At 41.2% G+C, this 27500-nt stretch overlaps 1 protein-coding gene across 1 annotated transcript in view; it reads left to right on the forward strand.

The window, feature by feature from the left end:
- The window catches only part of si:dkeyp-14d3.1 (transmembrane protein 132C), a 309004-nt gene that overhangs the window by 73885 nt on the left and 207619 nt on the right, over window positions 1–27500 (forward strand). Inside the window, 1 exon segment of the mRNA XM_048244531.1 lies at window positions 1–272. This exon segment is cut by the window's left edge and continues 69 nt beyond it. Within this exon segment, the coding sequence (XP_048100488.1) occupies window positions 1–272 (272 nt within the window).

The raw sequence follows: 27500 nt of genomic DNA on the forward strand, positions 1-27500 counted from the left end.
TGTGGGGGACTCGGGGGGGCCGAGGACTCGGGGGCCAGGCGGAGGGCTCACCGGCCGGGGCCCGGGGGAGGGAGAGGGGGCTTCAGCACGCCCATGCGGAGGATAGGCAAAGTGCGGCTCCACCAGGCGCCCGCGACCCCTCAGCTGGCCGAGCGGCGTCTGGACGGGAACTTTGCGGTGCTGGTGCCGTCCGAGCCCGTCCGGCAGCGGGAGGCGGTGTCGGCGTTCATTGCCACGGCGCCGTACTCGCCGGTAGAGGCCTTCACGCTCAGGTAAGCCGCCACTGTTTCCACTAACTCTTCCTGTTTCTCTGGCTCCGCTGGGGTGGCCGTCCCCCTGACGGAAGACGTCTAAAAAGTGTCTGGCAGATGATGAAATGTTAAACACATCATAGCCGCTCAGTTAATGGTGCCCAAGAGGTGCCAGCCCTGCAGTGTCTTGACAACGACATCTTCCTCAGGATGAAGTATTGTGCAAATAAGATTTCCCCTGGGGCATTAAAGGACATTTGTTGGCACTATATCTTTCTAAAATGTCAGTATATAATGCATATACCTTTTTCTAAGCACCAGCTTGCCTACTCATTCACATGGATATACACTGGTACTTTCTGAAAAAATAACAAAACCAATGTGGGGAGATGTGATTGCTCAGGTGCGTAGCTTTTTTGGGTTGTTGATTAGAATGTTTGTGATAGGGTTCATGGTGAAGAAAAAAGGGAGCCATCTCTGGAGGACCCAAACGTTAAAGGTGCTTATTTTTTATTTTTGAACGGTGCAGCAAAAGATGGGTGCAGCAAAAAAAAAAATGTGTTGTACTGTAGGCTACATCTTCATTGGAGTCCATTGAAGACAGATGTGGTAGTGCCCTATTAAGTTAAACAAAGAAAACACGCAAGTGCGTGAAGTGGGCCGTACCTTCAATTACCCCATGTCATCCCTGGGCCTACTCTTATAGATGAGTTCAAAGAAGCGATTTATGTGCAGTGAAACCGATGCCCGGTTTAAATAATTTGTGATGTGTGTAGAATGGGTTGGTCCATGATGGAGCATCACTCCAGGGAGAAAGAGAGGAAGCCTTTACATGCCTTTACAAGTTCATATGTGATGTAGAACATTAACCTCCAGACAGCGTCTCACGTGTTTAAGCACTGCATTCAGAAATAAAATATACATTTATTCCTCTTTGGTTTGTATGTAAACTTGCAGTATATACCTTTGCATTCTTGTTGGCATTTAGGGACGTGAGTAAAATTCAGAGCATTTCGCTTCCCTTCAGAGGATTGTAAAGTTCAACGACATTTTGATGTTTGCAATGAGCATTCAGTGTGTGTATTGTGTTATTAGAGATCTGCTGTGTCAGGACCTCATGATCTTTATGGCATTCTAAAGAGTCCTCTTCAAGAACAGCTTCAAATATCATGTTGGGTTTGGTTAGTATAACGAAGCAAACAAACAATAATACAAACAATAATGTAAACATGCTAATTACAGAGCAGTAATCATTAAGCAAAACCTTATAGAGGAAAGTTTACTTTTTGGCTTGCAATTACTCTCAAGAGTTCACAGTTGTCAAAATGAGACCATACTTTACTTAATTTACAAAGTGAATATACACTTGAAATGAAAAAAAACAAACATTTACATACACAGTGAACTACTTTGTATACTGTAGCACAGTATTTAAATCCTCCATAAATGTGTGCACAGACATCTTTGAAAGGTCTGTAAAACGAAGGACTTTGTCCATGGTAGAATTTGATGGATCAGAGAGACTGGCTGGGCCACTTCAGAGAGACTAAACCCAGGGATGACCGGAGCACTCAGAGAACTTTTAAACTTTTTTATTATGGTGCACAATCGACTGACGTTTCGACGCACTGCGTCTTCCTCCCTGGGTTTAGTCTCTCTGAAGTGGCCCAGCCAGTCTCTCTGACTCTTTGGTTCTGGACTGCGAGCACCGATAAGGCTTGAGCGCAAGTGACACCCGTCTTAGAACTTGATGGATGCTTGACATTGGAACGGTGCTTTGGCAAGATTAGATGACATAATATCCTTGAAAAAGCAGCCTGGATGGATCCTTCCTTGAGTTTGAGAAACTGTCTATGACTTTAAACTGCAATATTTTCTAAAGCTGGCTGTGTTCAGCCTAGTTAGCATCAATGGCTAAATGGCCCGTTTGTCTTATCTCAGAAACAACTCTATTTTGTCTTTGTGTGTGTGTGTGTGTGTGTGTGTGTGTGTGTGTGTGTGTGTGTGTGTGTGTGTGTGCGTGCATGCTCTGGAGACAGGTACCTGTATTTCAGTGTAAATAAATCATCAGCTCTGCTGAAGCACAGCCTGCTGATTAGACTCGGGAGATGAGTCAAAGCGATTTAGATAATTAACACACAATGCAAATGAAGATGCTCTTAATTAAAATGCATTTCCATTAGTGTAATGGCTGACCCCCCCCCCCACACACACACACACACCCACACACACCCTGAACCTCAGTTCTTCAATCACTCTGAACGTATACCATAAGAGCTGCTTTGATAACGGGTCAAGCCAATTTGTCTGCAGGTTTAAATGAAAAGATGTAGCAGTGCAGATGTAAATAGAGGGAAGCGAGGGAGGAGGTAGAGAGAGGGAGAGAGGTAGGGAATAAAGAATGGACGGCGTTGATGAGATTGTTTCCTTCTGGGAGGGCAGACTACACATTTCCTGTGTGGAAAATTGTTCATCACCAACCCGTCAAGTCCTCTCTCTGATTATGATGTACAGGGTCTGTAGAGGAAGTCTCTCTCTCTCTCTCTCTCCCCCCTCTTTTTCTCTCTGTCTGTCTGTCTGTCACTATGATTTTCTCTCTCTATATATATTTCTCTCTCTCTCTGTCACTCTAATTACCTCTCTCTTTCTTCTTTTTAACTAACTCCTCTTCTTCATAACCAAAGATGTATAGTAACAAAGTAGAACTACTTCACTACTGTACTTAAGTACTAAAAGGCTGTATCTGTACTCTACTGGAGTAATATTTTTTTCTCCTTTTTCCACTTTTACTTCAGTACATATTTTCGATGAGTTTAATACTTTTACTCCGATACATTTTTTATGTGCTGCATCGTTACTCGTTACAATTATAAAAATGTTACGAATCATTCCAAACCCACATTATCACTGCCAGAGCGATAGATGGCTCTGTCACCAGGTTTGATGAAGCCGTTTTCATTTGCCGGAGTGAAAGACAATTCATATAGAATTAAGTGCTTACTCTGCCTCCTGAAAGATTGCAAAATAATGGCCCGTTGTACCGTTGAATATGAAGAAACATATCAAGGTAAGTTACAATGGCACACCAGCTTGAGCTATCAGTAAGCGCTAGCTAACTAGCTACCCGCGGTTCATGACATGCTGCGGTGTTCACTTAACATTATCTAGCTGGCTATCATAAAGGCTGTGTCACGCTGAATGGTGTATAGCAAACCGGGCATCGGTTTCACTGCACATAAATAGATTATTTTAACCCATCTACAAGGTTAACAAGAGCTCCACACTTCTTCGACAGTGTTATTAGGTTCTTAACATTTAAAACGAGGCATTGGCAACATTGTATGTGTGCTGAAAGTTTATTTAGAAGACAGTTTATGGACACACTTTTGTTTACAAAGAGTTAAGCTAAGTGTTTTAAGGTGCTCTTGTTTTCCTGTCTTTGTAGGCTACTGCTGCTAGCCTACAGCCAAAGGAGTTGTGAGTGTCCTTTAGGCTAACATTAAATATAAACAATATGATATTCAAACTTTTGATAGTTTTCTTTAATAACTATATTACACAATACTTGTACTTTTACTTTCAGTACTTGAGTAGTACAAAACATATTTAATACTTTAGTACTTCCACTTAAGTGTGGTGCTTAAAGAGCACTTCAACTTCTTCTCAAGTCATTTTTTTAAAAGAGCACTTGTACATTTACTCAAGTCTGGGTCTCTAGTACGTTATACATGTCTGTTCATAACTAATGAGACAGGCAGGTGTCTGATTCTTCCTCACTTTGCTTTGTAGTGTAATTACTAAGTAGAGTCAATACATATTGATGTGTTGTTACATTGTTGTAAAGCATGAATAGGCGTAGTTGTGAAGATGCTGACTCAAAGACTCTCTGAAGTGGAAGGTATAGAAGGTTTAATTTGTGCTGGTGTGGGGGTGACATAATTTGTTCTGTCGTGTTATTTAACAAATCAGACACACACAAAACAATGTGCATTTAGATTGCATCATTAACACACTAAAAAGGCGGCAGCGATGATTGAAGTTGGCTCTACATTTGAATTGTCTGTCTGAATGTGTGTGTGTGTGTGTACATGAACCAGTGTTTGTGAATGTGTGCAATTATTTTCATTGGGGTGTGTGTGTGTGTGTGTGGTTGTGTGTGTGTGTATGTATGTGGTTGTGTGTGTGAGTGTGTGTGGTTGTATGTGTGAGTGTATACATGTCTGGGTTTTAGTCTGTATATGTGTTTGAATCCCTATGTGGATGTTGGTGTTTGACTTTAACTGTGGATGCACGTGAGTGTGTGTGTGAGTGTTTGTATAGAGATTGTTTGGAGGTCATCATTTGTATGTGTGTGCGTGCACATGTGTGTGTGTTGTGTGTGTGTGTGTGTGTGTGTGTGTGTGTGTGTGTGTGTGTATGTGTACACGCTTGTGTGTGCGCACATGTGTGTGTGTATTTTGTGTGTGTGTGTGTGTGTGTGTGTGTGTGTTTCTGTGTTATTATTTTGGCTACAGTCCACTGATTAGTGTTCTCACAGCTGAGAGGGCCTGATAGGACAGGGCTTACAGGTTTTGGAGCCAGCATGTGTCCAGGTGATAAGGTGCCGTGAATGTGTGTTTATGTGTGTGTGTGTGTGTGTGTGTGTGTGTGTGTGTGTGTGTGTGTGTGTGTTGTGTGTGTGTGTGTGTGTGTGTGTGTGTGTGTGAGTGAGTGTTTGAATGTGTGTTTGTGTGTGTGTATGTGTGTGTGTGTGTGTGTGTGTGTGTGTGTGTGTGTGTGTGTGTTGTTTGTGTGTGTGTGTGTGTGTGAGTGAGTGTTTGAATGTGTGTTTGTGTGTGTATGTGTGTGTGTGTGTGTGTGTGTGTGTGTGTGTGTGTGTGTGAGAGAGAGAGATCTCCTACAGCGCAGAACCCTGGGGGACATGAATCTATCTCTGATCTGGTCACCCTCACAGCTTCATTACCATGCTGGCAGGAGAACCTCCGCACATCTGCCCCTCTGGCCTATCAGAGCACAGCGGGCAGCTTGGAGAATGTGCATTAGCCAATCAGCACCTACCAAGCAGCAGAACATAATTACCTGCCCCTTTAACCTCAAACCTTGTGGTCATTTTCAAAATACCCAGCGGCAAAAACATTGTCCTGAAATGCACTCTGTGAAGTAGTGAACCTGACCTGTTAGTAACCTACCTATATAGAGATATAATTAAGCAATATAGCACGAGTGAGAGTGGGGTTGGTCATGGATATTCCCACGGGTGTTGTTCGGCCGTAGCCACGGGCCGGAGGCCAGTGGCACAGGCAACAACAGCGTGGGAATATCCATGACCAATCCACCCATCCTGAGTGCTATATTGCTTTTATCTAACAATTCTACCACAAACTAAATAATCTGAAAACACCCCATTATTGTTTAAACATGTTAATTTCGACATGGTTGATGCGCATCAAAATAGTTCCTTTTCAATAGACAGCGTCTTGGTTGCTAGGTAACCAACATTCCAGATCCTTGTTACGGGTCTTTGTGGTTTCACGTGTCTTCGTGAAAGAAATGTTGAAAGTCGGGCTGAAATCACATTCATATCTAGGTTTGCTGAATGCATGTTACAAGGACACTGGGCCATGTCATGTAAGGGACATGGTACTGCAAAAAAACGGAAACATAGTCTACATTGCAGAACCCCTCAACTTTATTAATTTATGGTGAATAAATGTTACTCTACTGTGCACAGCCTGAGGCGACGATGCTAGCACGTTAGCAGGGGTTAGGTAATTATGCTAACGTTAGTCTCCTCCAAGTGACAATCATATTATACACAATGCTGGCAATGCTGAGAACAATTAGCATCCTCGTTTATCTTACTTACATTGAGTTGACTGTGTGGCTTAATCCACAGATGTGGTGAAGCACTGTTTCATTATGGTTTGCTAAGGAGTAACCCATAGCTTGAAATAGTGGAGAGCTGGGATGAGAACATTGTGTCAAATCTTCGCATTGTATCGCGGAGTGATTTATTATTAGCTGTCCAAAGTCTGAGTTGAAATGTCCAGGGAAATTCCAACTCATGGAACGTCTCTCGGCCAATCAGAAACAAATAAATAGTTCCATAGAACCCAATTGTTGTATAAAAACTGATAGCTACAGCACTGTATAAATGAACGCGTGGAAGTATTGGTCTGGTTAACTACAGATTGATCCATCTTTTCCAGCCCCAGCCATTGTTATTTAAATCACAACAACAGTTCAAGAACAGTTCAAGAGTGAGCAAGATTTAGAGTCCAAGAAAACTCCCATCTACTGTAGTGTGGCTCTTAAGTAACATTTGAAGTCAATATTGTGGTTATTGAAAAAAAAACATAAAAGAACGATTTGTCCCTTGCCTCTCTGAAGTTTCAACGCAGTCCAGTTGTATTTGCAAGTGACTTATGTTTCAAAGAGTTGATCATCCCAGTCGGCTAATTGTTTTACACCCACGGCACAGTTTGATTGGAGGTTGTGAGCATTTAGAGATTAATAGGAGGCATTGGTGCATTTGGGTAAGCCTTGCTGAAGTTAGCAAGAAATGCGAAGCCGCTTCCACCACCAAGAGGCACAAGAGGTAATCAAAATAGTGCATGCTAATAAAGCTTTAGCCTCTCTGGGGAAAACATCTCATGTGCCCCCACCCCCCTTACCCCATCAACCGTCACCACCTCAGTTGTTTTTGGAGAGGTAACCCTCCACACCTTTCTCTTCTCTTCTCTTCTTCCTCTTCCTGATCAAGTTCTAATTAGCTCTCATTGTCAAGCGGAGACATGCTGATAACGGCGTTTCTAATTCACCCCTGAACTCCCCAGCTCCACATTAAAAAAACACAAAGACAAAAACAAACAAACCAAACATAGCCAAAGTCATCAGAAACGGCCTGAAGTAAAGCCTCTCGTGTCTGCTCCACTTCCACTTCTAATCTTAACCTCTGAAGCTCCCAGCGCATGCATGCTGTGACAGGGATCCAAGGTGGCAAAATAACTTTTTGCTGATGTCGGTTTGTTTATTTCTTTATTTTCCGTGTTTATTTAAATAAGCGAAATGAGCACTCAGCGTCCCTCTGCGCGCACCTCACTGCACACTGGGTTGAGGTGACCTTTCCAATTGGAGTGTGGTGACGCATTCAGCTATATTCAAATATTGAGATATGTCGTCCCTGGACTCCTTCCTCCCCCAACAAGAATAAATAATCAAAAGTAGACTAAAAAAACCCCAACAATAACATGAAGGGAAAAAAACAGTTTTTTAGGATTTTAATCATGTTGACTTGTCTATAAGGTCAGATGGTCACATCCAAAATAAGCTCTGGAGGTTCTTTATCAAGTTCTGACGTCCTTTGAAGGAAAGCGTGGAGGGTGATCGTAATTAATTTCTTGTTCAGACATGAGGCACCTGGAGAGGCCACTGTTCTTTTTCACGGGATTGATCAAAGTGTGGCGAATGAGAGACAACAGCCATATCAAAAGTGACATTTTCTGGCTCATACTGCTGCAGGAACGATGTGCTATTAATGCCAATAAAATTGAAGAAGTGAGCATGCACACAAACACACACACACACACACACTCTCTATCTCTCTTGAACACACACACACACACACACACACATGAAGGTTAAATTGATTTTTCTGGTATGCACTTATCCATCCACCAACTCAAATGAAACAGAAATCAAAGTCCGGAGGATTTTAAGCCAGCTATTGATAAATAATCATACCTAATCGCTTTCATTGATTTCAGCTCTGTTGAGCTCGACACACACACATACTGTACTCTCTCTCTCTCTCTCTTACACACACACACACACACATACACTCTCACACATGCTGTCTGGCTTGCAGGACAATTTTAGGAATTTCAGGGTAAATTGAGAGTGTTGAAGTTTAGACTGAAATGTCCCAGGGGACATAAATGCAATGTGCCCTACTCAATGTACCCTACTCAATGTACCCTACTCAATGTGCCCTACTCAATGTACCCTACTCAATGTGCCCTACTCAATGTGTTTAGACTCAATGTACCCTACTCAATGTAATGTACCCTACTCAATGTGTTTGTGCCCCACCTAATGTACAATGGTTACTCAATGTACCCTACTCAATGTGTTTAGACAGGTTCGTTAACCACCAAGTATAGACACTCTCTATATGTCTGGATAGCACCTTTTCACTCACCCCTGTTCACACACACACACACACACACACACACACACACACACACACACACACACACACACACATATATATATATAGAGAGAGAGAGAGAGAGATACATTCTCTCTCTCTTTTTCTCTCCCTCTTTCTCTCTCTCTGTCTTTCTTTTATCTCTACACAAAGAGAGACACACACATACACAGAGTGGAATATAATTACCATGAACGCCCTAACAATCGTCACAGGCTGACTCCTATGATACTAATTCATAAGACACTTGAGATATGCATGCGTGTTCACGTTCTCGTGTTACACACAGACCAGGGAGAGGATTTCACTGGTGTCTCCACATACAGTGAAATATATAAAAGTCTTAATTAAATTTGCGACACTTGCAGTGCAAATAAATCTGATCCGCGTCTGCGCCAGCCGCTTACTCCGCCTGTTAAGCCATTCCAATTTATTTATTCGTTTATTTATATATTTCCGCCGTTTGGCGCCCACACGATCGAAGCACAATGCTGTATTACATCCCATTAAAGCGGGCCAGAACATTGTCGAACGAGAGCAATAAAAGGAGAGTTACGAGCCTGGGCTGATATAATAGGCAGAATTTAGCTATGCTCGGAAGGTCCTTCATAGTTCTCACGGAACATCGGCACTAAGAGGGGATCTGGTGCAGGATAGAAGAATACAAATAATATCTGGTATTGCAGTGGGTGGAGAATGCAATGCATAAATATGCAAATAACACTAATTCAAACCCATTAACATAATTTGTTTCCAGCAATCACTCTGAGGCCGTAATTAAGACGGTAACATGTCATTGATAATTCATTACGGTTTCCTGAGTTAGACAGTTTATATGCAAATGAAATCACAGAGCAGAAAAGTAGAGATCTGATTTGAAAGGATGCCACACATGGGGTTATGGGATAAGAGGAACTGCCGTTGTGCATCAGGGGACAAATCTGTTCTAGTCAAAGCTACTGTATTCTCAGGGAGAGCTTGCTTACTCTCAAAGGAAACGGTCTCCTTACTGTCGGGAAGTCAAGAACAACAACACACTCCTCAGCCAAGGTGACTTAAATCATCACATTACTGGAGATGAGACGAACTTTCCAGACAGAGATCAATGTAAATAGATTTTCTTGGTTCTTTTTTTTTTTGTTAGTTAAATGCTCGCTTTGCATTTCATAATGTAATTTGTTTGCTAGGCCTGCTAACCAGTGGTGGAGGGAGACAGCTCGTGCGAAAGACACTGTTTTCCAAAAGTCTAATGGACGACAGAGGCGTATGTGGTACAAATTATTTGGCAGAGTCTGCGTCCAAGGTTTGGATCAGGAAGAAAGCAACCATCTGTTGAATGATCTGCCGCTGAAACACACAGCATTGCCTGGGCTGCTTGCGCGTGGAGGTGCAATGGAGTCTTGGAGCTGGTGACACCCTGAGCGACAACAACACCAAATGCCATGTGTTCAAGACGCAAAGCGTCACACATGCGCCACATTTGCAGGAAACCTTGCCAGTTTGCTTTTAGCCTGTTAGGAGCCCGGAGTTGTGTACAGATCTATGTGTGAGTTTATTGAGCATGAGAGTGATAGCAGGGTATGCAAAAAGAAGCCTACTTCTCTTCACAAGTGTGCTTTTGCCATAATGAATCATAATGAATAGCTTTGCTTTTTTAATGTGTCTTCCGAAGTTTCCCACAAAGTTTTGTAATTCCCAAATGACAACTTCCCAAATCAGGAACATCCCCTATTATTTCCCTCTCTGGATGTTACAGGAAACTGATCTTTTAAGAATTAAACTAGTCGAAAATTACCTTAGCATATTAAGTAAGGGATAATGGACGACGGTCGAGTTTGTAAAACGACCCCGATGCGAAGTGGAGTGCCGTTTAAACCTCGTAAGTCCATTAACTTCTGTGAACAGACCACCGTGGAGTCCATTATCCCGCTTATTCCACTGTTGCCACTTGCGTTGTGTTCATTTCCTGTTACAATTTAAACGTTTTAATCTCTAAAACTTGTCTTGTTTGTAGAACTACTTTCTTCCAACACATATCAACTCATTTCTTAACTTGCAGGACAAACTGCCGTTACTAGTTCTAAATGGATAGTTGCTACGGCCAAAGGCCAGTCGTTAGTTCTATCTCTCCCGTTGTCAAGCGGGCGTATCCCAAGATTCTGATGAACTTTAGCTTGGAAACATCGCTATTTTACTTAGCCTGCTGTCATCCATCTAGCTAAAAGCCACCTCCGTCATATGCTACAATGTTGCCATGTTCTGAACGTCTGCATTTTACAGCTCAGATGCAATGTGACGGTTCGTTTAAACTTCAGAACAAGTTCGGCGAATTAATATACAAGTGTGATACGGCCAAAAAAATGGATATACTTCATAGGTGTGCAAATAACATATGGTTAATGGTCGTTCTAAATTACGTAGGACAATGGGAAATTCAACCAAGCAGTGGAATAATACTTGTTAAACCTTAAAGGTGTAGGTTTTTGAACATTCTAACTAATTCCATTCCGCAACAATTGAAGGTTCTAAAATTCTATCTTGAATTCAATGAACCCAGATATTCTTTAGAATGTTAATTTTCCAACATTCCCATCACACCGATGTGACAGTACACCTTTAAGGGTTAATACTATGCCCATTTGTGTTGTGTGAAATGTGCATGTGGAGATGAGTTTTCTCAGCTAAAGACCTACTTCAGCTTGAGGAATTTATGGCTGCACACAGGCTCTATTGCCTCATCGACATTATGTCTGGAAATTAGATCTCTGTTTGTTAATATGTTTGTGTGTGTGTGCGTATGTGTGTGTGTGTGTATGTGTGTGTGTGTGTGTATGTGTGTGTGTGTGTGTTTGACTATCCTTACTGTTACACACATGCTGGGCTCTTCCCAAGGCTATTTGTTTTAATTATCCCCCCCCCCCCCCACAGAGAGCAATCTATCGAACATTTGGCTGCTGAATTTTGGCTTTCTTGTGGAAGAGAGTGTGCATATGTATGTGCATTTGTTTGTTGTATGTGTGCGTGTGTGTGTGTGTGTGTGTGTGTGTGTGGTTGCTCACAGCACAGATCTGAAAGCCAAATGCATAAGCCACAAGGGGGAATCAATTTGTCTCATCCTTAAAAGGCATTGCATGACTGGGCACATTATGTACTATTAAGCTTCATTATCGGAGCTGATGGACAGTGCATAACTAATGCACCTAGACTCATAGACTCTCACCAGGTGTGTGTGTGTGTATGTGTATGTGTGTGTGTGTGTGTGTGTGTTTGAGAGAGAGAGAGAGAGTGAGAGAGAGGAGCAATTACAGTCTGGCTATTGAGAAGGGCAGACACAAGGCAAACCTGGCTGCCCAGAGAAGACAGGCTGTGCACCAACTGCAACCAAGGTGCCATAGAAACAGAGCTTCACTTTTTGGCTGAATGCTACCAATGGAAAGAGATATGAGATCAATTCTTTCCTAAATTCAGAGAAATGCATCCAGACCTTCAAAACTTTAAGGATCCAAGTCTAAGAATATTATTAGGAGAGGAACAAAAGAGCGCAAGAGTCGCAGCAAGATATATAGATGCTTGCCATAAACAAAGGGAGTCACTTCATCAGTGAAGCGCACAAAAAAGTCAAATACACATACACATACAAATACAAACACACACACACACACACATATGCATTCCCATCCACACCATCACATTGACATATAGTTGCATGCACTGTGCAATCTGCTGCCAATGGTGAAATTTCGCCGGGGTCACTGCGCTGATGGTGATGGGTGAAACCATTGTGAGGGGGCGGGGGATTCTAAATGGGCGATTTCTGTTTGAGAGGAGTTTGGTGCGGGTTTCGCACCTTCTCACAGTCAACATGTATGAACATAAAATATACTTTAACAAATATTATCTGATTTATAAATGGGGTGGCAACAGGGGTGGCAAGACTGTGTCCCAGGGGTGGCAGTTGCCACCCTTTGCCACCTCGTAGATCCACACATGCATTCACACACACACTGCAGTTGCAGTAATGTATGATGCTTTGGCAATACAAATTGTATTTTTTGTCATGCCAATAAAGCTCAATTGAATTGAAAGAAGAGAGAGAGAGAGGAAGAAAGACAGATAGAGAGAGATAGATGCAGATAGCGAAAGAGATAGAGAGAGAGAAAAAGTATGTTTGTAGTGTGAGCAAAAGGGTGTGTGTGTATGTGTGTGTGTATGTGTGTGTCTATGCTAGAAAGAGCGATCTGTGTGTGTGTGTGTGTGTGTGTGTGAGTAGTGTCCATATATGTCCCCACGCCTGCATATGTGCATGTACATTCTTGCATGCATATAGTCATACACATATGGGCTAATCAGAAAGATATAGGTTTTAAATGTCTGCCTACTGAAGGTCAGGGGATGTAGGGTTGAATTTTAGATGGCATTCTAAAGAGTTCGATTCTGGGCGCTGCCAATTGATCACAGTGTTGCACTTGTGTGGCGCAACAGTTTGAGAAGCGTCATTACCTGTTAAGTGGTGACAGTGCTGATGATAGGTATGGTGTTTGCTGGTTCTAAATGGGCTGAAGTCTAGACACAGAATACTACTCATCCCCGCCCTTAAACACTGAGTGGGCTGTGAGTTCCCCTTCTGCATTGAAGCTGCCTTTTATTCCTGAAAATGTTTTGACTGATTCAGTTGTCCACCTGGGCTTTCCTTTCTGGAGATCTTAAACCCATATGAAAAACAGATTAATATTGACAATAGAGGATGACACGGGAATCAATTTTCACTCCCGTCCCATGATCCCGAGTCCACACAAATACTCCCGTCATATCCCGATCACGTGACTGCCCCCAAAAAAAAAAAAAAAAATCCTGTCCTGCAAAATCCGAGAGAAAGGCTCCCGAATCCGTCCCCACTCCGTTTAGTTCCCTATGTTGTCTAAAGCATTGGTTCCCCAAAGGGTGGGTTAAGTAGGAGATTTTTTATTTGGGTCGCCAGCATAGTGACAATTTATGTTGTGTAATAGGCCTAGCTTATACCTTATATAGCTTAGGAACTCCTTCTGTGCACATTCAGAACACCGCCAGAACGTGGATATCACTCGCAAAATGAAACAATATTTCTGTCGGGCGCCTACCATGGACCTCACAGTTGCAAAATGCAAGGGAAATGAATCAGTTTATATTTGCACGAACAATAACGGATATCAGCTCTTCAACATGGCCCATTAAAATCTAGAAAGTATCATTTTAAATCATAAAAAACCCTGCTGTCAACAATAGGATAAAGCAGACATCCATAGACCGGACATGAGGTTTATTTGCGTCAATTGTAGATAGGCCTCTTTAAAGTTAATAGCAGTCTCCTCACATTACATCTTATTTCGGATTTAAAACGCACAAAAGTGCATTAGAAAGGCTATAATTTAAATGGACATGTAAACGCTATTTCCTCTTTCCAATCTTGCGAACTTCAGTAAAGCTACATTGCCATTTATTAGCTAGTTTCCCATAACAACCACCAGGCTGGTCGAGGTGACGAGGGTTATTAAGATCGACTTTGAACACATTGAGCCATACAACTTGACAATTACACTGTATCATAGTAAAGCTACACATGTTTAGATTGATTTTTGTTACCATGTGTGTTTATTCCTGCCGTTACAAAAACTAGCATCTCAGATAACGTTAGCGATTAGCTCACGTTGATATGGCAATAGAAAACACCTTCAGTTTTCGGTAGTCGCTGACGCTGATTGATTGGCTTGTGAACAGGGCAGCTGCTTTGTATTGCTCTGATAGGCTACTCTGCGGCTAGCAGTAGCCAATCAACAAACGTATTGTGAGTTGTAAGTGGTTCTCTTTTCTAGAAATGCCTTGCAATCTTTGGGTGCACTCACCGCATATTTTAATTTAATCTCCGTCTCCGTTCCCCTCCCGCCCAATCCCGTTAATTTCTGTCCGTCACGTCCCTATCACATTACCAACAGTGAAATTGACTCCCGTACCACAGGACTCCCGCGGGAATACCGTGACCCGCGGGAGTCCCGAAAAATTGCACCCTCTAATTGACAATACAACAGCACACACCATTTATGGAGTTCCATTTAATCTCCACAGTCTTTTTGTGACATGTTCTGTGACATTTCCTAAAGACGTCTGCTAACTTTCAATCTGCCTGAGCTTCGACACATTTGATGAACACGTCCATGAGAATAAAGTGTCTGCTAATAAATACAGTAAAGAAAGCAAGGAGATCCTGTTTGCCACATGAAGTCTAGCTAAAGAGAGAAAAAGACTAGAGTCCCATCATTCCACGCACACACTTACTCTCACACACACTCTCTCACACACACACACACACACACACACACACACACACACACACACACACACACACTCTCACACACACACATACACACACACACACACACACACACACACACACACACACACACACACACACACACTCACACACACACACACACACACACACACACACACACACACACACACACACACACACACATGCTGACAAGAGTCCTGTCCTTTTCTGCTGTTGCTTTCCTTTGTGTCTCTTCTTTCTTCAGCTCAGCCATTTTTAGCAGCTAAAACAAAAGGCTGTGCTGTACATGTGTGTGCTTGTGCACCTCTCTACAGTACTGTGGCTATTGTTAGCCCATATACTTACAGTACACAGGCCTCCCTCCTCATCAATATTACTCGCACACACACACACACACACACACACAAACGCGTGCACTGCTCCCCTGCATTGTTTCAATTTGTTGTGTTAATCTCCTCATGCAACTCATGATTTACTGCCCCTGGTGCAGGGCTGGGCGCTTATTCAGAAGAGACTGATTGTCTGTGTAAGCTCTGTGTGTTTATGGCCACGTTGGCGCAGCTCTTTATTGCTATGCGAGGAAGAGATCTCCGTGTGTGTGTGTGTGTGTGTGTGTGTGTGTAGTGTGTGTAGTGTCTCCGATACCCACCGTCATGCCGTCTCTTAACAGCCCACCCCTTTACGCTCCTTGCTGAGCCCGTAAATGTTTCATGTCGAAGGCAGAGCTGATAGCCAAATACAAGGGACTGGAGCAGGCCCTCTGGGGGCCAGCAGACAAGGAGGCAGGTTAATGGGAAGAGGAGTAGAGAGAGAGAGAGAGAGAGATGGAGAGAAAGAGAAATAAACAAGGAGAGAGAGATGGAGAGAAATGGGGGTGAAAGAGAGAGGGATGAAGAGAGATGGAGAGAAAAGGGAGTGAGAGAAAAAGAGAGAGATAGAGAGAGAGAGAGAGAGAAAGAAAGAAAGGGATAGAGAGAAAGGGGGGTCAGACAGAGAGTGGATGTCACAAAATTCGTAATTTCGTGATAATTGGTGTTAATTGGCAAGGTTGTAAGAGATCAACATGAATTTGCAAAAATATGTAAGTATGCCGCTTTTGATGTTTTTGATCAGAATATTGTGTATTTTAGTGTTTGATGTTGAGGCTGCAGCTTCTTAGCTGGAAATGTGTGTGTAACCTCTTCTCATTAGTAAGCATCAGCTCATTTAATTGCCTCCTTAAAGCACAGCATCGTCTGTACACATAAGGCCGTGGAGCTGATTGCCTCTTTTGCGGAAGCAGAGATCAAATGGTTGGTCTGTTGGGAATATGGATGTTAGCAGCCCTGTAGGCAGTGTACAGATTGCATGTTTGCATTTAGCTAATGCTTTTGTCCAAAGCGACTTTCAAGAAAAGCAAGAAATCCTATGAAGTATATATGGAAGTTATCTTAAATATTTATTTATTTGTGTATTTATATAAAATTATTTGTTTGTTTATTTATGTGTTTGTTTATCTGATTATTTATGTATTTATGTGTTTATGTGTTTATTTATTTATTAGTTTTGTTTGCAGAATGCCTAACCCACTCATTTCTACATTAGACTACCCACGCGAATGCTTTTATCCAAACTGTCAAGGATGGGCAGAGGCAGCCATTGTAGCCTTAATCAGGGCACGGTGTACATATTTAGCTCTGTGCAGAAGTTAGTCCAAATAGAGCACTGCACATGAAGCTCTGCATCAGAGCATCAGTGCTCTCAGAGGCACTTATTGGGAGCCGGATGAGGCACAGGCCTATCAGATGAGAGAGGAGTTTTCCTGCACACACGCGTAACTTCAAAAAGACCTCCGAGGCAGTCTCTGTCTCACTCACAAACTCTCAAACCCATCTCCCGAGCTGTGTATTTTTAACACTCTTAATATAGACTGCATTTCTAATGTAATGCATTTTTTTTAAAGATACAGGAAATGTGTTTTGGCATCCACACAAACAAACAAACAAACAAGCTGACATGTTAACAGGTGGGAGACACAGAAATGTCCAGTGTAATGTTTGCTTTCCCTCTAAACACAAATCAACTTCAAGGTAGAGCCAGAGACAAATTTGATACAGTTTATAGCACAAAATGAAGTCCGATTGTGCATGAGACACAGTTGGGACATTTACATTTATTCATTTAGAGGTACACTATGCAAGATTTTCACCTTTCCAAAGCCAATTTGATGGTAAACAAACTTGTAATAGGCGAATCGTTCACCTAGCATAGCTATACAGTATTGACATAGCGAGTCGCTACCGAAAAAAAACAGCTATGTAACTTCAAGAACGGCAGCCCGACAAATCATGTAACATTACAGTTTTTCTCGATCGTTTTGATACCTGTGTCAACTCTGAAATCACACTCTCAAAACAGTTAACACCCATGTCTGAACAAAAGCACTCTGGACAAAATGACACATTTTGCTTGCAAAAGGCTGTTACTCTCTCAAAACACTTTTGCCAATTAAAAAACACTCTTTAATCAATCGTTACACACTGGACAACAAAATGCAAAATCTAGTTCTCAATTTTTGCTATGTTTGTTCCATTACTTTCTCATTTTTCTGGTAGGCCTATCAGAAAAAAACTGTGAAAAGACAAAATGTACTGAATAAAAAAATAATTTATTCATTCCTCCCAAGATGTAACTGCCATTGACATGTAAGACATACAGTAAATACCTAGCAAGATACAGTACATTTCATTGAACTACAACTTATAATTTTTCATCAAAATAGACCTACAGTAAACACCTTTTGTACTGTTTTCTCCACCAAATAGGCAATACAGTACTTTGTCTAAATGTGCATTAGATCCATACTTGCAAATAGCAACACAGAACAGACATCGCTTATGTATAATGAATGATTGCTGATTGAAGAATTGTGCAAAGGAGTTTCACACAGGTGTATCAGAGATTCAGACTTATGCAAGGAATCTATACCACCTGAGTTTGGGGCTTTTGAATGACACCTGTGTTAACTGTTTTGCAAAAGGGTGTGAGAAATGTGTGAACCCAATGAAAATGTGTGAACACATTCGCAAGAGATGACTTCTGCTGTGCAAAGAAAGTAGTCATGAAGACCAAGTGGGTTCTAGTTTACTTAAGCAGGTAAAAGCAATCGAGAAAAACTGTAATCATGAAATGAAATCATGAAACATTACCTTGTCAGTAGATAGCTATTTGGAGATAGTTTTTGCTTGTTGTTAATCCTTCACCTACACAACAAAAGTATTTTCATTGTGTACAGGGGGATAAGACACAAGAAGTTTGCTATTTACAACAGCAGAGTAAAATATAAATATATAGTGACTCTAGAGGGAGCTCTACAGTTGCCAAAAATACCTAAACCTGCATAGTGTACCTTTACATACCTAAACCTGCATAGTGTACCTTTAACACTTTTCATCCAAAGTGACTTACACATGTCAATTTTATTATAATAAATAGTAGTAATTCATTGGGTTAGGGATTTTCTCTCAGACCGCCCTCAACAGGTTGTCTTGGGGAACATCAAGTCAGAGCCCACTGTGCTAAACACTGGAGCACCGCAGGGTACCATTTTATCTCCCTTACTGTTCTCTATATACTGTACACGAACGAATTTAAAATTCAAGAACAACATTTTAGTTTACTTAAATATGCTGATGACATGGCCCTGGTTGGTTTAATGCAGAAAGGTGATGTGGAAAGAGAACATGCCTACGCCGGCCACACATCATCTCTTCAGCAATGGTGCCAAAATAGCTTCTTAGAAATGAATGTAAGTAAGACGAAAGAACTTATCATTCAGAATGATATGGACCTGTTACCGCCAATAATTATAAAGGGACAGAGAGTGGAAGTGGTAAATGTTTTTAAATACCTTGGCACTCTTTTAGACAGCAACCTCAGTTTTAAAAAAAAACACAGATTTTATTTATAAAAAGTGCTCACAACGGCTTTACCTTCTACGTAGACTCAGAAACTTTGGCGTGAACAGGGACATCCTGCAAACAGTGTATAAAAATCTTGTCGAAAGCATTTTATCATTTCATATGATAATGTGGTATGGCAACCTGAACATGCAGCGAAAAAATAAATTACAGAGAATAGTGAACATGGCCTCAAAGATCATAGGAAAGCAGCAAAAGCAACTAAGTGTGATGTATGATGAACAGATTTTAAATAAAACCAGGAAAATCATAAATGACCCCTCCCATCCTCTGTACTGTGAATTTGAGCTCCTACCCTCTGGGAGGCGTTTTAGGGTGCCCAACGCTATTAAAAACATCTTTAAGAATTCCTTTGTCCCTAAAGGAATAAGGGTGATTAATAATGCAGGATTCTACACTTAATCCACCCCCAGTTCTTTATTGGTCTTATTACTTATTTTATTTATTATTGTATTGTATTGTGTTATATTTATTACTCCTCAGCTACTTTATTAATCTAAACACTCTACTGAGTGCTAATGTACTTTTATATTAACTTAGTAGGCTATTTTAAATTTATTTTTTATCATAACTTAGTGTTCTCCTCTTCTGCTTTGTACAAGTGCAGTGCTTGAATGCTTGATTGTGTACTGTGGGATTATTGTTTATGTTTATATGTCTGTGGTGAAACTGAAGACAAATTTCCACTTTGTGGACAATAATGTATTCGTATTCGTATAAGGGACTACATTGTCCGAGGAGCAACTTGGGGTTAAGTGCCTCGCTAAAGGACACAACGGAATTGAACCCACAACTTTTCAGGCTACTGCATCCAGATCCTTAACCACTACGCTACCACCGTCCCACACAGTTGGGAATGGTAGAAGCAGACAGCACTTGGTGTTTTAAGCCCCCAATGTTGTCTTCCAGGTAGCACTGCATGGAAGGCACTAGGGTTAGGCAATGGTTGGGGTTAAGGTTACGGTTAGGCCTTGAAGTCGACGGTGGGGGCTTAAAACACAATCGAGCGAAGCGGACAGGGTGGGGAGAAGATTGTCTTCCCCTCAGGCTGTCAGATGGCAGAGTTCAAGAAGCTAACAACAACAAGGCTGTGATTTCGACACCTGGGGAGGACAAAAGGTGATCCAATTAACTGTGCTCAGATGGACCATGTGGTTTCGACACCTGGGCAGGACAAAAGGTGAATCAAAACATATGCATTAACTGTGCTCAGATGGAAAGGTTAATCAAAACATATGCATTAACTGTGCTCAGATGGACTATGTCTCCCAAATGAATACATTTGAATACCAAACTGTGAAGCATGCGTTGATTTGTTTCCAAAACGCTGAGACCATCAGATGGTTAGATTGCTAAGATGCTGGTGCCCAGTCAGAGTCTCTCCATCATGGCTGTGCCTTTGGAACAACTGAATGGGGCATAAGTGATGATTTTATCAGAGTGATTTTACATTGGGATGGCATAATGCCTTCTGGTCAGGGATATGTACAGCTATTTTATACTGTCCTTTACAAAACCACGGTTAGGTGGAGTTTGATTTCAATGTAAGTGGGATTGAACAGTGAGATTAGTGTAATGAAAATGTTTGTAAATAAATACAATGCATTTTGTAGGTGAAGCTTAAAGAGAAGTTGAGTGGTGTTTTTTCAAGCTGTATATGAACTGTAATGCCTTTCATTAATTGGCAAAGCTATGTCGGTGAGACTATATTATTTTAAATGGAAGTTAGGTCTGTGAGACTATATTATTTTAAATAGAAGTTATGTCTGTGAGACTGTATTATTTTCAGTGTTTGGAATAACGGCGTTAGGTAACAACGTTATTTTTTCAGTAACGGGGTAATCTAACTAATTACTTTTCCCATCGTTACAACGCCGTTAACGTTACTGGACATTAAATGCGGTGCGTTACTATGCATTGATTGAATAAACTGTGTAATCCGAACGCACCCCAGGCTCACAGCCAGTGAGGAGGTGGGTTAATAACGACATAGCCGATTATAATTAATTATAATCGGCTAAGGCAGAGTCATGTTTCATGATAGCCAATCAGAGCCAGTGTTTTTACACACTTGCCAGCACACGCGCCACACACACACGCAACAGCTAAAAGAGATTCGACGAAACAGCAGAGGTCAGGAGCAATCTGACGATGAAAAGTTGGCATTTTCAAGGTGGAGATACAGTATAAGCACTACTTCAAATTCATTGTGTTTAATGAAGCATCTCACACACGCATCTAGTGGCCAAAAAACACCGATACCTCCACCACAGATGATAGCCCACCATCCACTAGCAAAGAAGGACTCGGAGCAAAGTCCTCCAAGCAGCAAAAGCTAGATCTTTCTGCCTCACAACAAAAACCTATGACACAGGCTGAAGTCAACCGTAGGTCTGTCGATGTGCAATATCTTGAATTTCCCATTGGGGATCAATAAAGTATGTATCTATTTATCTATCTATTTATCTATCTATTTATCTATCTATCTATCTATCTATCTATCTATCTATCTATCTCTCTATCTAATAAATATCGAAAGATATGTAGCCTACAAACACCTGTCTGTTCTACTCATTTCAACTGGCTGAAAAAAGTCCAAATTCTTTGACATATAAAAAAGTCCAAATTCTTTGACATATAGCAACTTTTTTTTTTTTTTTAACAGTAACGCAAATAGTTACTTTCCCTGGTAAGGAGTTACTCTTATCAGAGAGTAATTCAGTTACTAACTCAGTTACTTTTTGGAACAAGTAGTGAGTAACTATAACTAATTACTTTTTTAAACTAACGTTCCCAACACTGATTATTTTAAATAGAAGTTAGGTCTGTGAGACTTTGTTATATTAAATAGAAGTTATGTCTGTGATACTATATTACTGTATATTAAATAGAAGTTAGGTATGTGAGTCTATATTATTTTAAATAGAAGTTAGGTCTGTGAGACTTTGTTATATATATTATACAAACATCAATTTGAGCTTCTGCCCGTCTCTGAGACTCAGTTGTGATTCACATAATTGTGCTGAAGGCTCATTTGAATTGAATGCAGATCCAGCTTTAGTTACTTACTGCCAGAGGCTTTATGCACCCAGTAAGGTAAGTAAGCTGCTGTCATGGAGGCAAATTACACCCACACAAGGACTCCTGGGTAGATTATGAGAAAGAGCACAGTCCAGAACAACTAATTTCCTTAGACTCAAATTGAAGTAATTCAATATATTATAGAGCCGCACTTACTCTTATCAGCCAGTGTATCTGCGTGTTCACATGTTAAATTTTAAATTCGTTCTTTGCACCATTTGGCAGTAATTTGAATCCAGATTCAGATGGACTTCGCTAATTAAATCCACTTCTGTTTGCCCTGTTGCACAGTTACTCTAATAAGGTCACATAGTCACAGATTCACTACCAAATTAGGTGTTAGATCTCTGGATTTGCGCTGCTGATTATCCACACTTGCACGGAGAAGAACATTAGCAATCAGCCTGATTAGAGTCCCATGTGGTCTTTAAGACGTCACACTAAATGATGGGAATTTTGTTGCAGTGTAGCCACACTGTCCAGTACTGTCCTACACAGCTCAGGGAAAAATTCTGTATACTGTATACGCAGAGCTTGGACACTGTGAACTCAAATTTATTAACCCTCCTGTTGTGTTCGTTTTACAGTATGTTTACTAGTTTTGTGTTCCCGGTCAAAAATGACCGCTGCATTATAACTTGTTATAAATCCATAGTAACACATATATTATCATCTAATGTTGTGATAGACCTTTGTATAACTTGTGTTCTGTTGGATATAACCAGTTTTGTACTTTTGATATTTATGGCCTGCAGGCCTCACTGACCTGAGCTTATGCAAGTCAGAAAGGGGAAGATTCTATTGGGGAAAGGTTCCAGTGGGGGCTGGCATAGAAGCAAAGAGGGGGAGTGAGGGTGTGTTTGTGTGTTTTTTAATATACAGAAGCATATATACAGTCCATCTGATCAATAAGTATGTGTCTGGACTCAATTTTAGACACTGACCATTTTCTCACCCATTCATTTCTAATGGCTGGTCATTTTTGACCGGAAATACACATGGGTGTTCTAAAGTTAACTAAAACACTCAAATTTGTATAAAAATAATCAAAGTTAGTTTTTTGTGTTTAGATGCCCTGTGTTAACAAAGTCTAGGAGCCTCGTGGTAGTCAGAATAAGTTAACATTATTTTTGAGAGAAAATAATTGTCGATCGGTCACATTTGACCGCGAACACAACAGGAGATTGTGTCAATGTAATTAAAAACACATGTAAATGTCCATTACATGTGGATAGGCTTGTAATGAATATAATGTTACAAATTGAAAACTCAATGGTGCAGCGGTGGTAAAAATGATGCAACCATAATAATGATACGGTGGCGTAGTATCGTAGTAAAATATCCTCCTTTTAATCAAATATTCCAAGTCTTTAGAGAGATACTGTATTAGTATATTTATGATGTGTTGTGTGAAGTATTTCAGAACAGTATTTAAGAACTGTAAGAGTGCTGTCCTTGCCATGGACATGAGGACTGGATCATGGATATTAGAGATGGCACCTCTTCATGAGCTTTTAAATCTTTTAGTCTGTGAGTGTGTCTCTCTCTATATATATATCCCTCTCTCTCCCCCTCTTTCTCTCTCCCTCTCTCTCTCTCTCTCTCTCTCTCTCCCCCTCTCTTTCTCTCTCTCTCCCCCTCTGGTCTCTCTTTGTTTCAGTGTTTTCCCCGCGTGTCAGTCGGATTCCCCGGCTGTGGTGTGACTGCGAGCAAATTTAGGACATAAATAAAATAACAGGGGAGATTTATTTCTGCTAATCTGCGATTATGGCTCTGGTAGGAGGGAGTGAGTCAGAGTGGCGCCGCTACAATGGGTGGAAAAGCCCAAGGACACAGCCTCCTTTTTCACAAACCTCAGCATCCACGAGGGGTTCTCTGTGTGTGAGTGTGCCTGTGCATGTGTGTGTGTATGTGTGTGTGTGTGAGAGAGAGAGAGAGAGAGAGAGAGAGACTGTGTATATACTTATCTCAAACTTTCTTCATTTCCCAGCTTCCTATTTTCGCTCTCTCTAGCTTGTATCCTGGTGTGTTTTGTGATCTCATGTTAATTTTTCCTTGCAAAGATCTGCTGCATCAGAGCCAGCCCCAGAAGCCCAACCCGGGGAGCTCTGTTTCGCTGGAGCTCTGTTTCGCTGCCAGACATCATGTTAACACAAATGTATAAACCAAAAGGTTAAAAAGCTAACTTACTGTCCCACATGTCTCCATGTCTCCCATGCTCATCTCAACACCTCGAACACATCGATGCTTTAAACTCAGTCAAAACTCAGAATCGTTCATCACTGAAGTAGAAACAGGCCAACAGTTCTATTCTCACCGTTGGTTTGCTTGTCAAATTGTCTAAATGGAAGATTCACTGACAGGAGTGAGTGATCATCTGTTTAGTTCAATACTGAGTCTGTAGTAAGCATTAAATAAATTATGAACATAACAGGGGCTGTTGTGCAAAGAAATTAATTAGTGATCTGCAGTGCCCTTATCAGTATCCAAATACTAGAACAAGTATTCATGTAGCTAACTAGGAATGATATTAGTATTGTCTAATGTAGTGTGTTTAGATGCCCTGTGTTAAGTCAAGGAGCTTCATGGTAGTCAGAATAAGTTAACATTTTTCAGTTTATTAAACTAATATTAATTAAATATTTTAAGTTTATTAAACATAAAGACATGTGGACATCAATGAACTCAGTCAAAGACAACAAGATGGCATCAGATCACCCTGTAAAGTCATGCACATTTATGGTGCTGCTTCAAGGCATTCTGGTCACTCTACGTCTGTAGTTTCCTCACTCTCACACCGTATGGCATTGTATCCCTGTGGTGTGGTTGTGATGATTGGAGATATGGAGTATTGAGGCAGGCAACAGACAAGGGATTTGGTTTGGGTTGGGTATTCAACCATGGGACCTCGTGGCACAACAGGAGTGCTTCTGACTCCAGATTGTGCTCAAACCACATCAGGGTCAAAGAAAACACACCGCATGGCACGCAGTAGCAGGAAAGTTGTTGGTTCTAATCGCAGTTGCCACTTAAACAAGACACCGAGCCCCGAGTTTCTTGAAGCAGCTTGGCCCTAATGTGGCAAAGCCTGATACCCAACTGGAGTGGTGATAGATAGGGCGTTAGGTGGAGGCTGTTCTCTGAGCCTGCCCCATGGTCAACCCCAGGGCCATGCGGCATTGTTTGCGTTTTGATCTCAGACGGGAGGGAGCTGTCCAGCCCTTTGGTGCTGATGTTGCCTTTGCCTGCCAGGATAAGGCATTGCTCTGAAGCTTAGGTGCAGAGTAGTCATTCAGTATTCATTCGTCATTCAGTAGCCATCAACTCCCCATTCAAGGAATACGCTAAACTCAAAAGTGACTTACAGCGGTCTGTTTTATTGTGTTTTCTGTAATGAGAGGATCAGGGGTTAGAAGCTGACGTGTGTGTGGGTGACGCAGCTGTTAGCTTCCTACCCAAAAACAACTGACCCATTTGAGAGGAAAGATTTAACCGCCACAAACACAATGCCTAAAAACTAAACCTCTAAAAAAAAGCATCTCATCCCCTCTGATCTCTGCTTTTCCACTGAATCTCCCTCGTTTGGGTCTTTGCCTGGTGACACAGCTTTGGAAAATCTATTTTTTTTTGTCTTTTTTTCTCCCTTTCATTTCCTTGCTGGGTGAACCTTATAGGGTAGCCCAGTTATGGCATCAGAAAATAAACAACAACAGCAACAACATCATAAACTGAGTCAGAGTTCATTGGGGAACATGTGCTATTTTATTAGAGAATTTGGTCATCGTGCTCATGGGTTTATTTATGAAGTTCACCGGTTCCAGGCACATCCTACTTCACCTCTGTACAGATCCTTGTTGTGTGAAAGATTGGATAAGATAAACTTTGGATGTGTTTGTGCAAGAGTTAGGTCTTTTCCTAAAAAAAAAATTATAATATATATATATATATATATATATATATATATATATATATATTATAATTAGTCAGTAATATATAAGTCAGTAATGCAAGTAAAGTAAGTAAGTAATGTCAAAGATCCTTAATATACAAGTAATGCTAAGATGGAGCTTAGCTTAGATAATTGTATGGCATTGCTGAGTAGAAAAGCTGTGCAGAAGCATATGATTGTTTATGTAGCCATTTCTTCGCTCTGCGCTATGACAGACAGGTTCATTTGGTGATGTTTATGTTACGTTGGAAAGAAAGTTTGGCATGTTGATGTGTTAACAATGACCAAATATTACATTTAACATTTAAGGTTCAAATGATACATTTTCCACATTGTATGTGCAATGGCTACACAATTAAATTGTTGAAGCTCGTTCTACCTCTGGATACTTTTGACCATGTGACCTTTTCCATGCTCACACAAGCAAGTTATGGACAGCTGTGTCCAGAGATACTACCTCACCTCTGTTAGGCTTCTTAATCTTGTTAGTTTACTACCAAATTTGAATGGTCAGATTTGTACCTTGTTGAGTTTTTCTTGCCACCTAAGCTGGTCATTGGTATACTACACACACTGGCATTTTCACGTTTCGGATTATTTATTTATTTATTAATTTTTTGTCAAGACTTCACACATAGATTATCATTAATCTCCAGTTCACTGAATGCAGGCATTTCCAGGCATCTAAATCCACTTTTAGGTAGTAAACTGTTTACCAACATGCAGTGCCGACTCAGCTGGTGCTATTTATCAGGTAGCTGCTCCTGCTCCTGGCTCTGTTTGGAGAGAGTCTGGCTTAAATCTCTTCCTGAAGTGTTGAATTAGGCAGGATGTTTTGCGATGCAACTCTTTGTACAAAACCAGGATCACACACTGGTTGTGTTGCACACTCGATGGTAATACTGTAGCTGTCAGCTGTTTTGAAAAGGCCGCTTGTTTTGCTACTTCTAGACAGTGTCCCCTGAAGGATTTTGTTGACATTACAGGATGAAAAGAAGTAACTGCTACAACAAGAAACAACAACAACAACAGCAGCAGCAACACGAACAGGGAGCGATTATGTTTTATGCGCACACAACGGTTTCTCAGCACTTTCATAGTCTTGTTGTCTCTCGGGTCATGCTAAGCAGCGGTTCTTACAAGAGAGAGCTAGAGAGAGAGATGGAGCGAGAGAGATTTCTTATGGATAGTCTGTAACAGTCAAAGTCGCCCATAAACAAGACAGACAGCTTCCCTTTGTCAAACTCTCTTGAGTCTTCTTCGCCACGGCTACACTGAAGCCTAGTAGCCCTAGAAGTTATATCTCTCACCTCTCTCTCTCTCCCTCTCTCTTCTTTCTTTCTATCTTTCTTTCTTTCTCTCTCTCACTCTCTTTCTCTAAAGCACTGTAAAAATGTCATGCTTAAAAAGAAGAGGACCCTGGGGAAGGCGCACCAGCCACGCCTTCCTTATCTGTTTTAAGGCCTAGGAGAAGAGGGAAAGAACCACTTAAGACGATATAATCTGTTCGCGCGCCACGAGGATTTCTCATTGCCTGCCGACGCAGCGGCTCATTTCGCAAATATATGACTGCTGCTGGATAGTCACCCATCCCTTCCTCCTCATTCGCCTAGCTTTGCTGAGCGGAGCGCACAACAATAGATTGTAGCATTAAGGGCGAGCCTCGCTTCATAAAACCGAGATAATCTCATCATAACTGTGATATGAGACCTGTCACAGCCATTTT

This window comes from Alosa alosa, chromosome 5 (genome assembly GCF_017589495.1).
Source record: "Alosa alosa isolate M-15738 ecotype Scorff River chromosome 5, AALO_Geno_1.1, whole genome shotgun sequence".
NCBI classification, from domain to species: Eukaryota; Metazoa; Chordata; class Actinopteri; order Clupeiformes; family Clupeidae; genus Alosa; species Alosa alosa.